The sequence below is a fragment of the Phodopus roborovskii genome, unplaced genomic scaffold, assembly GCF_943737965.1.
Source record: "Phodopus roborovskii unplaced genomic scaffold, PHOROB, whole genome shotgun sequence".
NCBI classification, from domain to species: Eukaryota; Metazoa; Chordata; class Mammalia; order Rodentia; family Cricetidae; genus Phodopus; species Phodopus roborovskii.
Window position 1 is genome coordinate 12,975,778 of NW_026126578.1, and position 19,620 is coordinate 12,995,397.

General features: G+C 47.7%; 1 protein-coding gene across 8 annotated transcripts in view; it reads right to left on the reverse strand.

Annotated features, from left to right (window-relative positions):
- Window positions 1-19,620, reverse strand: part of Mical3 (microtubule associated monooxygenase, calponin and LIM domain containing 3) — a 178,589-nt gene that overhangs the window by 80,406 nt on the left and 78,563 nt on the right. For 3 of the 8 annotated variants that reach the window (XM_051203657.1, XM_051203656.1, XM_051203655.1), the window contains exons 8-18: window positions 19,245-19,502; window positions 18,948-19,063; window positions 15,846-15,972; window positions 14,243-14,339; window positions 11,501-11,648; window positions 9,227-9,423; window positions 7,016-7,128; window positions 6,857-6,919; window positions 6,013-6,186; window positions 4,446-4,529; window positions 1,368-1,466 (exon numbers count right to left, since the gene is read on the reverse strand). In XM_051203657.1, coding sequence (XP_051059614.1) covers window positions 1,368-1,466; window positions 4,446-4,529; window positions 6,013-6,186; window positions 6,857-6,919; window positions 7,016-7,128; window positions 9,227-9,423; window positions 11,501-11,648; window positions 14,243-14,339; window positions 15,846-15,972; window positions 18,948-19,063; window positions 19,245-19,502 — 1,476 coding nt within the window. The remainder of the gene's footprint in view (window positions 1-1,367; window positions 1,467-4,445; window positions 4,530-6,012; window positions 6,187-6,856; window positions 6,920-7,015; window positions 7,129-9,226; window positions 9,424-11,500; window positions 11,649-14,242; window positions 14,340-15,845; window positions 15,973-18,947; window positions 19,064-19,244; window positions 19,503-19,620) is intronic. The other 5 variants (XM_051203661.1, XM_051203660.1, XM_051203663.1 and 2 more) reach the window with 2 other exon arrangements.

Genomic DNA, 19,620 nt, shown 5'->3' on the forward strand with positions numbered 1-19,620 from the left:
ACAGGGCGTAAAGTTGGAGGCATGCAGTGGATGGCGTGGGGAGGCAGGTTGGCAGGGAAGCTTTCCCCGGCCAGACTTCAGAAAGGAAGGTGGGGAGATGGAAACTAGATGAACAAGGAACCATGGCAGAGCGGAGAGGAAACTCCAGGGTGGGGAGTAGGCCCTGCATAGGAACATGGGAGCAAGGCGCACATTACTGCCGGGAGAAGAGCATGCAGGCTGGAAGCACTGGCAGCTAACACACGAGTGTGAGATCATGGAAAATCCTAGCACTGGGGCTGCTTCAGTGAACTGAGCTAAGAACTGAGATGGCAACTATGAGGACAGGAAGAACATGATGTCCACTAAGGACGCCTTGTGATGTTCATCCTTGGGAAATGGAAGCCAATATCCCAGGTGGCTGCCCTCATCCAGTGCCCCGACATGTGGCCACAGGCAGCATGAGCTGGCCAGAGCCTGCCTCCAGACTCCTCGCGGCTCCCATTGCTCACCTACAGGCCTTGCACAACTCCTTGGCCTTTCCACCCCAACCTCAGACTGTAAGTGGAGATGATGGTGGCACCTGCCCCACAGTTACTCTGAGAACGGGCTGAAATGCTGCGTGGGGCAGCACAGATGCTCAAACTGTTAGCTTTTATTTAGAGGAAGACACCGGGAAGTCACAACAGCCACCGTGTCTCAGTTCTTAGGCCCAGGGGTGTGAGGAAGGCCTGTAAAACCAGATGTGTCATTAGTGGTCACCTGTTAGGTAGGTTACCTTCCTTATGAAAACATCCTTTCACAAACCCTGCCCTCAGAAGTGAGTGGCTTTTTATTTCATGGGATTTCAGCTCAAAGGTCAGCCAGCCATTCTGTGTGCACTCTGCGTTAGGTGTGTCCACCATAAATGTGTGTCCGTGTGAATAAACAGTCACATGGGGCTGGTGGCTCCCAATGCAGCTCTACAATGATCTGCCTGGAGTGTGAAAGGGTAGCTGTGTTGATTAGAACAAGCCGTACGAGCCAGAGAGCAGGCTGTCAGCATCACAAGAAACCAAACCCATGCAGGGAGGCCATACAAAGCTCTCTTGGCACATCATAACTGAACTGCGTAAGACAGCGAAGGAAACCAGGCTACTTTAAGTGGGGTCCTGTAAAAATGTGTCCCCCCCTGGGTTTGTGGCTGTCTGCCCTCCATAGGGACTAGACCAGACCATGCAGGATTTGAGTGCGCAGTACCCTCTATCCTGAGGTCCCAACAGGACTTGCTTTTGCTACAAGTTATCTTTTAAAAACTTATCTTTGGAAACAGGGGTTTGCCGAGGTGGTTCCCTAAATGGGCAGTGTAGTAGGAGGACAGACAGGACATAGAACATGCAGATGGTCACCTGCTGAACACTGCGAGCCCGGCGGGAAGGTGGAGTAGGGGGAGGAGAGAGGGTGATCACTTTTTTGGGGCAGGTCCGAGCACGCTCCTTTTCCTGTCGCTTTTACACCAACAGACACAAACAGAAAGAACGCTGTTGAAACAGGGACCTCAATGGATATTGTTCCTGGAGGGGTGAGGAGCATTTGCATATTTGCAAAGCATCCCAAGAGGCCCCTTCCTTGATCATCTACCTTCTACAGCACCTCACTCTGTGTCTAGGAGTGGCTCGTGTTGGGCTAAAGCCTTAAACTGAACAGCTGGTGAGAACTGTGGTGTAACTCTCCCTAATGCCAAGGGTCAAGGACTTTATCAGAGAAGTAGAGAGGAAAGGCAGATGGGCCCACACGGAATATCATATGACCTCTGCACACCAGGCCACTCTAAGCAAAGCATGTTTCTCCCAAGCCATCTGTGGCCACATCCCATCAATGCCTCACTTAAAGCCCCTGACTCATGCACAAGAGTTCTGAAAACTACAAAGAAATGCCAGGTAATGGGCTCTACAGACTAAGCCCTAACTGCCCTTGTCCTGCCAGTCCCACACATGCTCTTGTCCATGGGCTGGACCATGGTTCAGAAAGGCACTTCTCGGTGTCTGAGAAACAGCCACACATTACCCTGGAACTCTCTGGTACCTTCCAGAAGATTCTCAGCGTCCTTTACCCAGACTGCTGTACAGAGAAGAGGGTGAGGGTGGGGAGGATTGTGGCAGCCATAAGGTCAGAGAAACATCTCTACTCTGTGTTCCCACCACACATGACAATCTGCTTCCAGACCTCGGCTGATTCATGTGCAGCTTGTCGCAGGATGTACTTTTGAGATCAAAAGGAAAAGGGGAGGGCAAAGGACGAGCTGCAGTGTTTACACTGGAAACCATTGGCAAGCAGGGCTGTTATTCAGTTTCCTTCTACACGATGACCTAAGTCGGAACAGGTTCTCATGCCAACTCTGCCATGGCTACCATACCTGCCACACCTCCCGTCTCAGTAGGAGCCACTTTAAGAGACACACACAGTGAGTCACTGTGTAGTGTTGTCTGTTGGAGGTGAGTGGCTAGCCAGCTGCAGCCCAGGCACCCAGGCTCTGAGTTCCCATTCTTGGGAGCATCTGAACATATCTCTCGCTTTCAGGAGATACATTGAGAGGGCCAAACCCACGAGTTAAGAGTTGAAAAAATGATGAAAGTGAGTATTCAACACAAAATGTGAAGTACAGTGTGTCAGTGGCACCAATATAGGCACTGGAGTCTGTATTCCCAACTCGATGTAGCCCAAAGCACTTAGTGATCTTCCATCATTCAAGGTTATCAAGGCTCACGTCATCTTTCATGCCACCAGCTACAGGCTGCCAGGATCTAACTCCATTGACGGTGACAGTAAAGGAGCCAAATGACAAGCTGAACAGGCAGGAACAACAACGACAGTCTCCACACGGGACTTGGCATAATGCTATGAGCTACTGAGTTTCATGAGTGGCCTATATACAACCAGGTTCCGGGGACCTTTCAAGCTGACAGACTGATCTTTGCCAGGACAGAGGCCAAGACCCAGCGGGCTGAGCCACACACACTGCCCACTTCTTCCCAGAAGCCCAACAAAGCTGCACCAATACAGGCCACACACAGAGCCGTCCATGTCCCTACTTGAAGGTGACACCTGACCTTCCTGCTATTCTATTCTAATCTCAGGCCTTTCCTGGGAAGAATAACACTTGACACTTCCAAACTTCTGGTTTAGAGTTTACCTATTCCCTTCCATAAAGACTCTGTGCAAGCTGGAGTCTTGCACAGCACTCGGGAAGACAGAAGCTGGTGGATCTCTGTGAGTTCGAGGCTAGCCTGATCTACAAAGCGAGTTCCAGGACAGGCTCCAAAGCCACACAGAGAAACTCTGTGTCAAAAACAAAACAAAACAACCCAAATTCTTGATGACATTTTCAGAAGGCCTCCCCCTATGAAGTGGTTCCTACCAAGGAGCAAGTTTGGAGTCTGTTGTGAGTTTGGACACTGCTCCAGTATTCTCTCTCCCTTACTGAGCCCTGCCTTCCATTTGTGGTATCGTTACAGGGTTTGAGAGGAACATTTTCTTTAAAATGCAATTTTAGTAAGGCCCAACTCACCATTCTCCAGCACTTCCAGGCCCCAGAGCTGGCAGTGGCCATGGGAGAGGCTAACAGAACCCAGGATCAGCTCGCTCTCTCCAAGTGAAGAGACTCGCTATGAGGACGCTTATCCAGTACCCTGTCCTCACCAATAAACTGTTCACCAGAAACAATAGGGAGAAAAGAGCAGGAATTTCCCACCCACTGACAAGTTTCTTCTGCCCAAAGCGTGGGTCCCTCCTGTTCCCAACTGTCTCCATAACAGGCTCCAGGAGCCCTGAAAAGGTTTTGGTGGAAATCTGCAGAAGAGGGTTTTTGTTTGTTGTTTTGGGTGGAACTAAGGATGGAGCGCAGGGCCTCATGAAGCTGGGCAAATGTCCTCCACTGACTACAGCCAGAGCTCCTGAGCCCCCACCAAAAGATGTGGGCAAGATTTCAAGAAGAAAAACAAACAAACAAACAAATAAAACAACCGAAAAACAAAACAAAAACCCAACCGGTAGATGTTTTTGTATAGGTCTGAAAGAAACAAATCCATAGCCCACGATCACTTTCATAGGTTATTTCCCATTTCACACAAAGGGCACAAACCCCAGCTCTCAGATATGACAAAGGTCACATGGAAACAGGCCACTAAAAGGCCAATTTGGGAGCCATGTTACAACAGCAAAGACCCAAGGGCTCAAGCACCATACCCTGACGACTTCCCACATCACTCCAGCTACATTCAATACTGAGTGAACAGCCTTCCTAGCAGACTCCTCAAATCCCAGGGAGTAATCGCAACCACGAATCAGACCATCACTGTCTGCCAAATGTTTTCCAAAGACTACTAGCACAGTGCAGAGCCCTCCTGCCTTGGCGAGCTAGGTTTTCAGGCAGGCCAGGGGCAGAGATGGGGTGAAAGGCCCATTCTAGACCCTAGCAAGAATTTTACCTGTTTCCACTGGGGGACGGGAGCAGGGCGACCCTGCTCAGGCGGGCAGCAGGACGGCTGGCTGACCCCACGCTCTTGTGTCGGCTGTGACACACACAGGCCACGTATGAGTGGGGACAGGGCATGGAGACAAAACAAAATAAAATACATTAAGGTAAGAGAAGATATAAAAAGGTACCTGTGGAGGACAGACATATATCCATAAACCGTGAGGTGGCAGATAGGCTAAGTTAACTCTTAGGAAGGTAAGCCAAGAAAGGAAAGATAGTAAGTAGCTTTCCCCAAACCAAGCACAAGTGCAAACACAGGAAAGGATAAAAATAGGGGTGGGGAGAGGAAAACAAGCTGTGAATCTTGTCACTATTTTCCCCAAACTGAATTCTCTGGGGTCTAGACTACTGTCTAATTTGGACAACTAATTCCCTTACAGATGAGGAAAGCAACCTTCTTGCAGAGACAACCTTCCACTGGGGGGCACTCTGGCTCCCTGGCGTGGACGGCTGGCAGAGCGCAGCAACCTCCACTGCTCCATACCATCCCTGCTGTGACACAACAGGAAAAGACTGGCTTGTGGAAGGTAACCCAAAACCAGGTATGAGAAGCAAGTTCATGGCTGCTTCCTGACCCTCGGGAGTATGGGGAAGAAAAAAGAGAACAGGCCCTGTCCTGATTCTCTCTCTCAGGTCACCAGGGAGCGTGCAACACATTTCAGAGAGATTTTCAAAATGCAAGCCCCTTCTTTTAAAGAGGCGTAGTGACATTTGCAGAGCAAGGGAAAGACAAGATGTGATGACACTCTAGGCTGAGTGCTGCCAGCCTCTGACATGTGACTTATGACTAAAGAAGTCTCCTAAACGGCTCACATTCCTGGAACAGGATCTTTGCTCACAGAGGCAAGAACGGAGACTTTCATATCTTATCCAAGATGAGAAGCAACTAAAACATCCACCATGCTACAGACAGGGAATAGCACAATGTATACACATTCTGAAGATACCTGTGAGCCGAGAAGACACAGGAGTGTGCCACGGTCAAAAACAAAAGGTGGAATCTAAGGAAGTGTCCTCAGAATGGGCTCCACCATGAAAACAAGAATGTCCTGGGGAAAAGTCCAGAAAGAAATGCGGCAAAAGTAACAGAATTATAGGTGCCTTGGTCAGCCCATTACACTTTTCAGATTTCCTTCAATATGCCAGAGTCTTTTTTCTTTTTTCAAGATGGTGTATCATCATACAGCCCAAGCTAGCCTTGAACTCACAATCTTCTTGCCTCAGTTTCCCAGGCACTACAATTACACCACCATGCCAGCCACATTTTTTCTTTGTAATTCAAGAATGCATGCGTGTGAACATATGTATGTGTTTAAAGTCATCCAGACGAATGATTTTTAGATCTTTCTACCGATTTTGGTCATAGACTCCTCAGACCTGAAGCTAATGCAACCCTGAATATGTAAGGTTCAGACAAGAGCAAGCCCGGACCACGAGCTCCTGGATCTGTGGCATGACTCATCACTGCATCAGTCTTCCTTGACATGCCATCTGGCCCATTTGGAAGCTGAGTTTACCTGTCTCCTTACGCCAGTGGACTGTGCAGGTGCATTCTCTTCGAACTTGGCCAGCAGCTGGGTTGCCATATATTTTACTTTGTTCTGGTTCCCGATGGCAGCATCCATCCGCCTGTCCGTCAGGGTGCTCACCAGGGTGGGTCTTTCTCCTCGATAGCTCCGGGGAGGCTCCTCCTGCCCAATAGAAAGCAGCCAAGAATTAGGATGGGTCACAGGGGAACCACTGGTGGTCTTCTCTCAATGTATGGGCAGGAACTGCACAGCAGCTTTAGGTTGCTTAACAGCACTCTGCAAAGTTGTGATGTGCAGAGTTAGCAAGGTCCTAGGATGCAGGACACCACCACAGGACACATGGACTTGGGCTAGCATCACCAGAGCTCAGCAAAGCCACTGTGCTTTGCCAAATGTGTGATTCCAGGGAGAGCACACGTGTGTACATATTCCTAACTAGTTTCTGGAAAGCGAAATAAAGGCAAATGCACACAGAGACTTTCATAACAGATGAATGTGTAAAGATCTAGCAACACCAATTTGAGAATTAATAGCTTAAACCAGGTGGCCAAGGAGATGTGTCAGTGGTTAAGAGTGCTTACTGCTCTTGCGGAGGACCCAGGTTCTATCCCCAGTACCCATAGGAGACAGCTTAAAACCATCTGTAACTCTAGTTCCAGGGAACCCCATGCCCTCTGACCTCCACAGGTACCTGCACACTGACGGTGCACATAAACTCACACAGGCACACAGACATACACATTAAAAACAAACAAACAAACAAACCCCAAACCCTTAAACCAGAGAGGATAATTCAGTGCTATCAGTCTCGACAAACCACAATTGATCTCACCTCCTCTGACTGACTGGTTTTCCTCCTCTTTCCTGCTCCATCCAAATCCTTTTCCTTTTTATCCTGCACCAAGAGAAGACACAAATGGCATTAGCCTGGTCACTTTGCTTTGCCATTAGCTCTGCAGCCACTATTACTGTGACACTGGTGTGCACACACCTTGGGAGAACGCTTCCGAGAGATGGTCTGTCCAAGCTTGCTCAGGAAGGAGATGGGCGATTTGGTGCTGGCTATCAGGACGGCTTTTTCCTCTGCATTCAGGTCCAAGGTGTCTGTGGACAGGAGTGGGCAATGTTTACCAAGGACAGTGCCACCAAGTCCTGGCCAGAACCGTGCTCCCTCAGAGGGGGTTGGCAAGAAGGATGCTCCCAGACTCTCATGGGTTACCGACTAAGACAGAGCATTCATACCCATGGGAAACGACAGAAAGGAAAAGCATACTTAGGTCTAGACACTTTCTCTTCCATCCACAGAACAAAACCAACCCCATTCTTTACAGTTCAGCTACAGCAACCCACACTTCTGCTCTGTAAGGTTGGACTCTACCGGTGACTATCACACTACAATGCTGAAGTTCAATTCTGATAAAGAAAACTTCAGGTTGGGGTGGAGGGTTGAGAGGTATGTCAGTTTGGGGGTACTGCAGAGGTCATGTTCTTAGTTGTGTCAGACAAGGGTTTCTCAATGAATAGGGCCACTCAGGGCTCAGGGTTTGTACTGCAAGAAATGCACATCCAGGTAGAAAAAGACACACGTGCTTATAAGGGTATGGGCTTGAAGACATTGTGGAGAGGAGGGCACCATTAACTGTGGATTCTAATTTATTATTATCTGGGGGGTACAATGTGTTGGGGTCAGAGGGCAGCTTTGGGGAGTCAGTTTCCTCCTCCTTCCTCTCTGTGGGCTCCAGGGACTGAGCTCAGCTGGTCAAGTTTGGTGATGTCTGGTGGTAAGCACCTTTAACCACTGAGCCCACCTAGCTGGCTGCAATTCTAATATTATACTCATAGCAATAGCAATTTTGAGAATAGTAATTAGGAACAATAATGAGTCACTAACATTATAATAATTCAGTGCTCACTTGTCATTCTGTACAAAACAGTATTATTATATCCATCACTCTTTTTACAAACAAGGAGACTGAAGGAAGTATAAGGAAATTCAGCAAACTGCCCAAGGCTGAAAAATGAAATGCTGGAACAAAACCCAGGGCAGACACTGTGGCCAACACTCTGAAGCACTGTGCTTACATGGCCTTAAGTGGCGGCGTCCTAGGTAGCTTTCACTGTCAACTTGACATGAGCTAGTGTCATCTAAGAGTAAAGTCTTGACTGAATAATTGCCTACATCAAACTGGCGGGGGTGGGGGGTGGGGGGATAGAGGGTTGGTGGGGGAGTGGGGGGGTGGTCCTGACTATTCACTGACATAGGAGGACCCAGCCCCACCGTAGGTGGCACTGTCCCTAGGCAGGTGGCACTGGGCTGTATAGCTGGTTAACCATGAGCCGGTGAGCAAATGAGCCAGACAGCAAGTCAGCAAACAGCATCCCTCCATGGCACCTGCCCTCAGTGCCAGACTGTTACCTCCAAGTGAACCCTCTGCTCCCCTAATTTGCTCCTGGTCAGAGTTTTTATCACAGGCAACAGAAAAGGTTGCAACGGCAATACTTTTTGTAGCCCTATGAGTGCTGGCTGAGGCAGCAGGCTGAGGACCACCGAAACATTTTGGGGAATCTCTAAGAAAGGTGTGAGGGAGGCCAGAGAGGGAGGAGTTACTGAGAACCCAGTAAAACCAGCATCACAGAGGCTGTGACAGGACCAAGCACCAGGAGACATCACTACAGAGCACCAACTGGAGAAATGTCAAGTCTACGGTATGAGAAACAAAGGCATAGGCATGCAGCTCCAGTGTGAGGTGCTTGTCTGATGTTCGTGAGACCCTGGGAGCAACCACATGTGTACACACATGCTCACGCGCGCGCACACACACACACGCACACACACACAGAAGAGAGAGAGAGAGAGAGAGTGAAAAAAGAAATAAAAGGTGAGAAACAAGGAAAGAACTTGGACTGGAAGAGTCTTTGCAAGGTTGCAGGGCCCTTTGGGCAGAGCTCTACAAAGAGAAGCCGCATTACAATGCACTTCCAAGTCCATGAGGAGCCACTCTGCAGAAGGGATGCGCCTGAGGTGGGGGGAGGTGACAGAGTCAGGGCAAAGAGCTCTGGACAGATCACTTTTGCATACTTATAGGTAAAGTGAGAACGGCTTTTACAAACAGAATCAGGTTAAGATCACAGGGCTGAGAAGGAATAAATGAAGGAAGGTTCTGGAGACTGCCCTGCTGACCAGGTAGCAGGAGGTCCTCACCGCTGGAGGAGAGTGAGTCCTTGAACATCTCGTAGAACTGTGTGAGGTACATCACCATGGACAGCTTGTCAGGCTCCGCCACTGATGCCATCTCCTTGCCTGTCATGATGGGAGAGATGCCCAGCTCCTTCTCAGCAATGTCAAAGGCTAGCTGGTTATTCTTTTCCACATTCTGCTCATCCAAAGAGTCAAAGTCTCTGAGAAGCAAGACAACAAGAAGTGGATCAAGTTGGGCTGATAGCCCTCAAACCAGAACAGTACTGTGATCCACGGCCATCTCCGTCCCTGGGCTAATGTCCAGGGAGTTGGGCGTCATCCCTGGATGAGAGGGCAGATGGGCTTTTCTTGACCCCATTCTTCCCTTCTGACTAAGGAAATGCACAACACCTTTGGGGGAAATGACTTAGAGATCTACCCAGCAAGACAAATGAGGAGAGGGTGGAGGAAGTGTGGGGAGAGGCAACCTGCATTTTCCATGGACACCAACTTCTTACTATAATGTAAGTTCAGGACGGGAACTGCAAGCCTGTCCACACATAGGAAACTAATGTCCGGCAGTGACACGCCCTTGTCAGTGTAGAGTTTCCAATGTCCTGGGACTGCTGGTAAATTTTACTAAGCTTTCTCTTGAAGGGAAATTCTAAAAGCTTCTTCAAAAGGTGTTTCCACTGCTGAATCTCCTGAGTTTTCCCAGCATCTCCATTCATAAACACCCTCCCCAGGTCTTGGGCTCTTGCTACTCAGAGGAGGCTGGGTTTCTCTCTCTCCTCTCTCTCTCTCTCTCTCTCTCTCTCTCTCTCTCTCTGTCAACTTCACCTTCACAGTCTCAGCATCCCTTGTTTTGTGTTAACCTACTGACCTCATGGATTGTTTTTTCCCATTTAAAACAAATGATTTTTCTCTTAGCTTAAGCCTATTAAACCAAGACCATTCATCCCGAACACAGTCCAAACAGTGCTCAATCACACACCCATGGCTTTCTGGCCTTCTTCAGGCCACCTCAGGGCGTTCTAACAGGACCCTCTTCCTACACTCCACCCCAGGCCTCACCACTTCTCGCCTTGCTCGCCTTCCCTTTGAGATGGAAATGGCTGTCTCACTGCGAGCTTCAGCAACCCTGTCATACCACATGGCTGTGCTCCCTCCCCATCCCACTTCTCAAAACATTGTTTTCATTTACTTTTTTTTTCCCTTTTAACCAACTTTTGTATGGGCACGAGAGGTCGTTTACTTTATATCAGAAATTCACCCCTTTTTTAAAATTTTGCCTGGGAACTGAACCTAAAGCCCGGGTTCTGCTAGGCAAAGGCTACACTCCCACCTCTCCATATTTATTTATTTTTAGGAGACAGTTTCGGTCTGAAACTCAACTCTCCTGCTTAAGCCACCCAAGACTGGGATGGCAGGCATGCCTGGCTACAGCTGTTTTGCTGTGTGATAACTTGGATCAAACCTAGAGCCTCACACATGGTCCTCACTGTTAATCTACACCCTTAGAGGCTGGTTTTGTCACCTCTTGCATCGTTAGCTTGCTAATATCACAAAATAAGGGGCTATGTCTCTTAGGATTTCCTTAACCAAGGATTAAAATGAAGGGCAAAGCCAGGGCCCCTGTGTGGATCTAATGATAAAAAAGAAGGCAGCCAAGAAAATCCACCAGGTTCTGCTGCTGTCTCTGAATGTTTGGCTTCCATAGTAACAAATGTCTGGGGTGCGGTCTGAGTGCTTTGTTCACAGGGCTGACCCAAGGCCACTCTGTACTTATTCTGTAGATAGAGGAGTCAGAACTAGGTATTAGAGGGACAGTAGGTAAGATGACGTCTCATGAAGCTCACGAGCATTCTTGCAAAAAGTATAATCTTCAACAGAGAAAAATCCCCAAGACCACCATAAATCAGGTACGTATCTATTGTTTCCTGTTGGGCTGAGCTAGCCAAATGTTCTAGCCAGGCTTCCCTTGTGATCAATAGCATCAGAGAGCGAGCTAGCCAAAAACGAAGAGTTCAACGAGGGGCCAATAAACAGAGTTTTCCTCTGTGCAAAGTTAACAGGCCCAGGTGGGTGTTAAAACAAGTTTTTGACCTTCAGAATGCTATGACTTTTAAAGCTAACTTTTTGGGATTGAGTTTTAAATATAAATAAGTCAAAGTCCTGGCCTTCTAAAGAAAGCATTTTATCATGCAACCCATACTAGAAAAAAGCATAAAATTTGCATAAGGGGCTCTGAGATCCTTGGTGAATATAAAATGAAACACCATATTGGTCATAACTTACATTAGATCAGGGCGGTATCTGTGGATGATTGCACACAGGGCCAGGCCGCTTTTCCAAGACATAGTGAGATCTGTCACATTCACCCCTGCATAGCCATCTGTCTGCCTTTGGCACCATCCCAGAAGTTTGCTTGAACGAGCTACAGACTCTAAAACAATAAAAATAATTATTGAAGTGTGCTTACCTAGTAACGCTGACATAGCATCTGCTTTGCAGCACACATATCCAGTTTAAAAAATTATTGAGGGTGGGGACAAAATGTCAGGGCTATTTTTGGAAGAAAGCAGTAAGGCCTAAGCTTATGTCATTGGTATCATGATGTACAATTTCAGGCACCAAGCTATCCAATTCCAGGGTCAATGCCCCAGACAGATACCTACAACCCCAGGACGGTGACAAGGACCTGCCACATGGGACCCATGTTCCAGCAGCACTCCTGGAGACAAGTGGATGGCAAAGTGCCACCTACTGAGCTGATACCTCACTGGCAACAGAGTCAAGATGTCCCTGGAGAGTTGCCTGGCAACAGGCTGAGGAAGCCTTTTCCTCCACAGCAACACCCAGGAGATTAGATTAGCAAAGTTTTCCACTGTGGTACCTTAAACCAAAAGCAAACAAAGCCTTCGACTCACTTCCTAAGGTCCTGACTGAGTGCCAAGTGAAGAGACTGTAGGGAGACGAGAAGGACAAATACTCCAGACCAGAACCATTCCCTAGACCCATATTAGCAACCTGTGTTCTAAGCGATCATATGCGGAAACGACGACAAGGCAAAGACAGATGCTGTCTGACTGGCTGACATGTCTTCATCATGAAAGAGATGCAAGGAACACTAATGTGCGTTCGAGCAGTCTGTTCCCGGCCCACGGCAGCTGGGGTTTAGCTTTATTAAGTCACTTGGCAATTTGTGAGTAGATGATTTAAAAAACACCTATGACAAGAGCCTTGCGAAGTCTTTCACGGTCTGAAACAACAAATGAAGCAGTTCTAGCGCCGTCTCTCGCTCTGCTATGACCCACTTGGGTGTTTCCCAGGTCTGCCCATCCTGCCCGCTCCATGTCCATCAGGCAACCGCAGCAGCAAGTGGACACGGTGACGGTGAGAGACACTCTCGCCAGGCAGTGGTGGCGCACACCTTTGATGCCAGCACTCAGGAGGCAGAGGCAGGCAGATCTACAAAGTGGTCTACAGAGTGAGTTCCAGGACAGTCTCCAAAGGGAAAAAAAAAAAAAAAAAAAAAAAGCGAGAGAGAGAGGGAGGGAGAGGGAGATAGGGAGAGAGAGAGAGAGAGATTGTCTGCTCTCAAGGGAGGGGCTGACACCCCAGGGGAGAACGATACAAACTGCCTGCTGGCTCGCGTCTACCCTGACATCTCACGACCATGTTATTAAACTCAGGCCTTTTCAGTCTCCTCACCCCCCCCCCCCAATCTCCTTGTTTGGATCGACGCAGCAAAAGCACAAGTGCCTACCTGGTACCTCTCAGGACAATGAACTGTCCACGCCCATCCACTGTGGTGCCTTCCGACTTTTAGTATTAATAACCACGACAAAACTGTTGTTTCCGGCCACAGCATGCCAAGCACTGTGGCAAGTCCTAAGCCGGAGACCTCATGACGGCAACCCAAGAGCAGCGCTGTTCCTCTCAGACCAAAGACAAGGATATGAGGTTCTAACTAATCTGCTCGAGGCCACACGCTTTGCAGACAGCACAGTTTGGACTGGGTGCTACTGTGTCTGGCCCCAAAGTGACCCAATGCCTCAGACCCAGATCCTGGCCTTTACCATAGACTGACTACTGAACTCTTTCCTAAACAGCCTCCCTGCACCTACTCAGGCTGCTGTAATGCACCCGACCACTTGTACTCACCCAATGTCACTCTCCAGAGGCCCTTCAACACACAAAACACAGACCGGCTTTCAAGTTTGCCACAGCATTAAGACTGCTGTCTCAGGGCCCAGCTAAAAGGCCACCATGTGTTCTCTCCCGAAACTTGAGTGTATGTACGGGTACCCAGGAGCCTGTGTGCACTGCATTCATTCTCCAGGACCTGTAACTGGAGGACACAGTCCTCCAAGTGTAAACCATTGCTATCTTCATCAATACAGCTGTGATTAGTAGCAAGAGACCCTTAAGGTCAGGGCTCTGATATTCCCTCACAGGACGGAAACACCTCCCTCTCCGCTTCACACAGTCTCAGCAGGCGCTGGAGCCTAGAGAAGGCAGAGGGCTAACTGAAGGGACGACTCCGTCCACACAGCTGTGGGGAAATCATCATCTATATGGGAGTGAAATGTCAGTGATTGGACATTTGCGGTCACCCATGTTCCCTGCTCACAGGTTCACAGAGCTGCGGACCCGTAGCTTCTGTCTACTGTTGGTTCCCTATCTGGGACAAACAGACATTTGTTTATATCTCCCTGGGAGAAGTTCAAGACGCAATAATTTACCTCTGCACTCTTATACTACCTTAGACCACAATACTTTTCTGTGGGTGTGAGTGTCGTTTTGTGCATCCCAGAAAGTGCAAGCAACATCCCCGAGTTCTATCCACTAGAAGCTGCTCACAAACCTACCCCAGTCATGACATAAAAATATACCCTGGCAGCAACCTAACATCACCAGAGGGTAAAACCACTGGCTACAGCCCAGGGCCTTTGATAGCAAGCACTGTGGTCAAGCAACGGCTTGATGGATGAGTGCAGCCTTCTTTAAAAAGGTTAGACCATTGTTGGAGCTCACCATTGCGAGTCAGCTTGGGAGTGGTTCGGGAATTCACCAGGTTCTCCATTTCCAGATGAATATCTTTTGTTTCTCCGCTATCATATAAATGGCGCACCTGGCAGAAAGTTGAAAGGTTGAAAAGGAAAATCAAATCCCGAATAACAAACTCCCACTTCAAAGAAGCAAGCTGGTAAAGTCTACACACTTATTATCTTTACTTCCTGGCAGTGCTGGTTGGCTGAGGTTTGGATCTGGCATGACTAAGCGGAGCTACACGCCCATGGTCAAGCTTTGACAGAATCCACACGATGACCTTAGAGCTTTAGTGGCATGAAGTTTTGGAGACACACAGAACCCGGACACAAGCAGCTGTACTGAAAGTAAGGCAGTTGGCCATGGCTGTCCCTGTGATCTGGGCTGCCCACCTTCCATGTATGTACAAACACTGTTCAAACACATACAGGAAGCCTGTGGACATCGGGCAGAAGGCAAAGAAGAAACTCCTCCAGGATAGAGACAAGCGTGTGAAGGAGGCTGCTTCCTTGTGAGTCCTGCTCCCCGGGACTGCTGGGCTTTTTAGATATCACAAGAAAGGTGGCTTTATAGGTTCTAAAAAAAGTCAGTACAGCATCGAGGCTAACACCAACAGCAATGCCTTCTACTTCGAGAGTCTTAACCTTTCAAAGCCCTTTCGAGAGAACAATTGTGTTTGCCTGACAATGATGTTGTGTAGGCAGAGGTCACCAACTACACTTCTCAGGTGAAAAACAGGTTCAGAGAAAGAGAAACCTGGCTGAGTCTCAGCTGATGGGTGGTGATGCTGTCAGTGACATCACCCACCTGACTACTGAACCACAGGGTACCCTTTGCCCTACTCTGTGTGGTCTGAATTAGGAGATGAAGGGTGGAGTTCTAGGTCTTCCGTTTTTGTTATTTCTGATCTTCTATAAGTCATTAAAAAACTCTACTTGGCCAGACATGGTGGCTCACAATTGTATCGCCAGCTCCCAGGAAGCTGATTCAAGAGGATCATCGTGAGTTCAAAGCCAGCCTGGGCTATGAAGTAACTCCAAGTGTGCTTGGCTCACAGCACATTCAAGTCTCCCCACCTCCACCCCAAACTCAAAACAACCGACCAACCAATAAAGAAAGAGAAGGAAGGACTGACCCTCTGTGCCCCAGCTGCTGACTGTGGTAATGGGAAGTAATACCTACTTTCAATAACACAGAGACATCAACTTGGATTACTTAGTGTGTGCTGTATAATAACAAACAGAGCTACACACATTCCTGTTGGAATATATACTGTATAATAACAAACACAGTTATACATATTCCTGTTGGAATATATACTGCATAATAACAAACACAGTTATACATATTCCTGTTGGAATACATACTGTATAAAAACAAATACAGTTATACACATTCCTGTTGGGATATATACTGTATAACAAACACAGTTATACACATTCCTGTTGGGATATTTATACACATTCCTATTGGGATATATACTGTATAAAAACAAATAGTTGTACACATTCCTATCTGGTCTATTGACCAGAATTATGAGCATCCAAAACATGGGCCCAGGAGGATGTAACTACAAGAAGGCTCTTACCTGGCTTGGCCTGAGGAAGTTGATGTTAATATTGGGGTACCTAGTGACGGGGTCGATGCTATATTGGCTGAAGTTTTTGCTCACGTTCTCAGGGGTGGTCTGAGGCAGCAACCTATAAATGCTTTCCCTGAAATGACACACGACAGTGTGTTCACATGCAGTGACATACAACAGTGTGCTAGCACCAAATTACCCGCCACATTAGCCAGACTGTCGTCCCTGATGAATCTATCTAATCAAATCGATCTCAGCTCTTCCTTCCAGACCCAGAACTCAGTGACTCCATGGACCTGGACCAGGGGAAGCGCTGAAGGGAAGATCAGGGACAATGCTGTGGGTGGTGGCAAACACCGCTAATTTAGAAAGCTGTTATGTAGTGAGCAAATATTAACTATGATTTTTAAAGAAATTAAAAAGGAACCTATGATCAGCTTGTGTGAGGTTACTGGAATGCAAAGTTTGTCTTGTTCTGAGCCCTATACCCATGAAGTCATCTTTACTAAACCTTCCTCTCAACAAAATATTTCATCTAAAGGATGAAGGTATTCTAAAACACCTTCTCTGGCTGTTTTTTTATGTCAACTTGACACAAGCTAGAGTCATCTAAGAGCAATGAGTCTCAATTAAGAAAATGCCTCTAATAAGATCAGGCTATGGGTAAACCTGTAAGGCACTTTCTTACTCAGTGATTGATGGGGGGGAGCCCATTGTGGATGGTGCCACCTCTGGACTGGCGGTTCTATAAGAAACCAGAAAGGTCTGTGTATTCCTCATCGAGTCTGTCAGCACTATGGTTACTTCCCCAAAGGTCACGAGCTAGAAATCTGGATTCCAGCATGGTGATAGTGAGGTAGTGGATATGGTAGTTCACACCTACAATTCTAGCACATGGGACATTCAGGCAGGAGAATACTTTTGAGTTCCAGGGAAGCTAGGACTACATAGTGAGCACTAAGCTAGCCTGGGGTACAGAGTGAGTCTCTTATCTCAAAACACAAAGCAAAGAAAAACTAAGCTTTACCATTACATCCAGATGCGTGCCTTACATTAAAGATTTAAAATGACAAAGTGTACTGTCTGGTTTTTATGTCATTTGACACAAGCTAGAGTCACCTAAGAGCAGTGAATCTCAATTAAGAAAATGCCTCTAATGAGATCAGGCTGTAGGCAAGCCTGTAGGACATTTTCTTAGTTAGTGATTGATGTGGGAGGGCCCAGCCTGTTGTGAGTAGTGCAATCCCTGGGCTGGTGGTTCTATAAGAAAGCAGGCTGAGCAGACTAGAAGAGCAAGCCTGTATAAGCAGCACCCCTCTATGGCTTCTGCATCAACTCCTGCCTCCAGATTCCTACCCTGCTTGAGTTCCTGTCCTGACTTTGATGATGATCAGTGATGTGGAAGTATAAGCCAAGTAAACCCTTTCCTCCCCAAAGCACTGGCCATGGTGTCTCATCACAGTAATAGTAACCCTAAGACAGAAGTTGGGACCAGGAGTGGGGTGTTGTGACCAGCCTGACTATGCTGATTTTGGGGGAAGTGTAGAAGACTTTGGAACTCTAAATTAGGAAAGCAGCTGGACACTGTAAGCACGGTTTAACAGGCCATCCTAGTAGGAGCTTAGAAGACAATAATTGAGCAGAGCTATGCAGACTATGGAGGCCCAACTCGAGAGGTTTCAGAGGGGAACAATATTAGCAACTAAAAGTCATTCTTGTGATATTTTGGCAAAAAGAAAGAGAGTAAGAAAAAAAAAAGTGGTTGCTTTGCCCCAATCCTAAGAATCTGCCTGGCGCTAAACTGAAGAGTTCAGAACTAATTTTATTGGCAAAAGAGATTTCAAGGTAGCCTAATATTAACTCTGTCACATGGTTATTAGTAACTATTGTGATACAGGTCTACAATGAAAGAAAACAACAGGGCAAAAGACGTACAAGATACACAGTTCAAGCAGAAAAGGAGCACAAGAAAATTTAATGCTGGCACCAGGGCTTGTGCTAAAAGAGATAGAGAGGCCTGGTGTGAAATGGTAAAAAGAGAGGGGTACCCTCAGGACACCCACCCCACCCAGCTATCCCTGCAGGTAACCAAAGCAAAAGGCCTAAGAGATTTTCTGCTCCTAAAAGGTAACAAGTCAAAATTTATGCAAATGTATTTCAAGGAGGGGCCAGGCTAGATCCCAAGTGGGCAGCCAAACTTGGAAATACCAGCTGCAGGGCTCAGGTTTTAGACTCTATAAGTTTAGAGTCACAAGGGCAGCAGTAAAGGTGTCTCAGAATCTTCCGCTTAGGTTAAGGAGTGCTGTTGAGGCCAGGCTAAAGCAGGGAGTCCGTGCTTGGAGGCCCCAGGGGCCACCTGAAAGTGTAAAAGTGAGGCCTGCATTGTGCTGAAAAGCCCAGGATGCTGGGTTGACAGAACCTTGGAATGTCTGCCAGGGAGAGTGGCACACAGGGATTGGAACCAGCAGTGTGTTGCAGGCAGCAAACTTTTTGTTCTATAAGCCGCCTCGGTCACAACAATAGAAAAGTAATACTATCAATTATCAGAGAATAGTATCAGTTATCAGTTTCATCTAGAAAATCTCACATTTCTGTTTCTGCTGGTCAGGGTAAAGAGTAAGTAAATCCTAGTGTCCCTGCCTCATTTACAATCATCTGCTTCCAAACATCTGACATCCAGGGCTTCAAGAAATGTTTACCAGCATCCTTGGGTTTCCATCAGCTACTCCTAACAACTTGTTCCCACTGCTAGCATGTCCCACTGCCACGCTGGCTTATGGGGCATGGGTACCACTGTGCTGCTGCTGTGCATCTGCTCATGTAATTGTCAGGAAAGAATCAGGACCAGTCGGTGGTGCAAAGAGATGCAGACCCCACATGCCAGCAGTAGATTCATCTGAAGAGAGTTATGAGAAGAGCTGCTTGGGCAGATCGCCTTGAGATTTCTGTGATTTTATAAGACAGTGCCTTGTCTTTCTCTACTTGGACATGAAAGCGTCTTTTAGTAAGAACAAATGAATAAGAGGAGGAAGAACTTGCACTTGGCTGAGGAGTGAGCAGGCCAACTCCCCAGTCCTGCAGGAGGCACCCATGGCTTCTCCCCATTACCTCTCTGCCAGGACTTCCAAGGGGCTGGTGCCCAGAGACCAGCTTCGTACCATCCAGGCGGAGTCCATAGCAGCCAGAAAGCCCCGGGCTATTCCTGTTCCCATTGGCCAGAAAGGCTGCAAAGGAGATACACACAGAGTTAAAGTAACTCCGCTATTAAAAGAGGGAAGGGAACCAGTGTCCCAGGGGCCCACCGCCACTTCCCTCCTTCTCAGTACAATTCTTGTAAGGGAATCCAGTCTAACTCGTCATTATTTCCTCTTTACCACTTAGTTCTCTCTCCCCTTTAGTACTCACCTCCAGGAGGCTGTCCCCAACCAGAGCTACTAGTAGCTGGTGTCCATTCTGTTCCCGTACCAAGGCAGCGTTTTCAGAGGCGTACATACAGGTAAAGTCAAACATGGCCACATCAGGCTGCCCGTAGTGATTGATGGCAAAATCCAGAGAAGGCAGTTGCTGCTGGGTAGAGAAGTCTGCAGCCTCCCGGGCATAGTTCAGCAGGGCCTCTTGGTCCACATTCTCCCGGGAAAGTAACAGTTCCGTGTCTGTGTAGTCCTGTCCAGGAACAGCAAAGGCCAAGCTGGAGTAGCCCAAGTGAGGATGCTAGAATCCCACACTGAACATCAAACATGACCTCATCTCCTGGCGTTTTCCTTCCTAAGGTGTTTTTTTA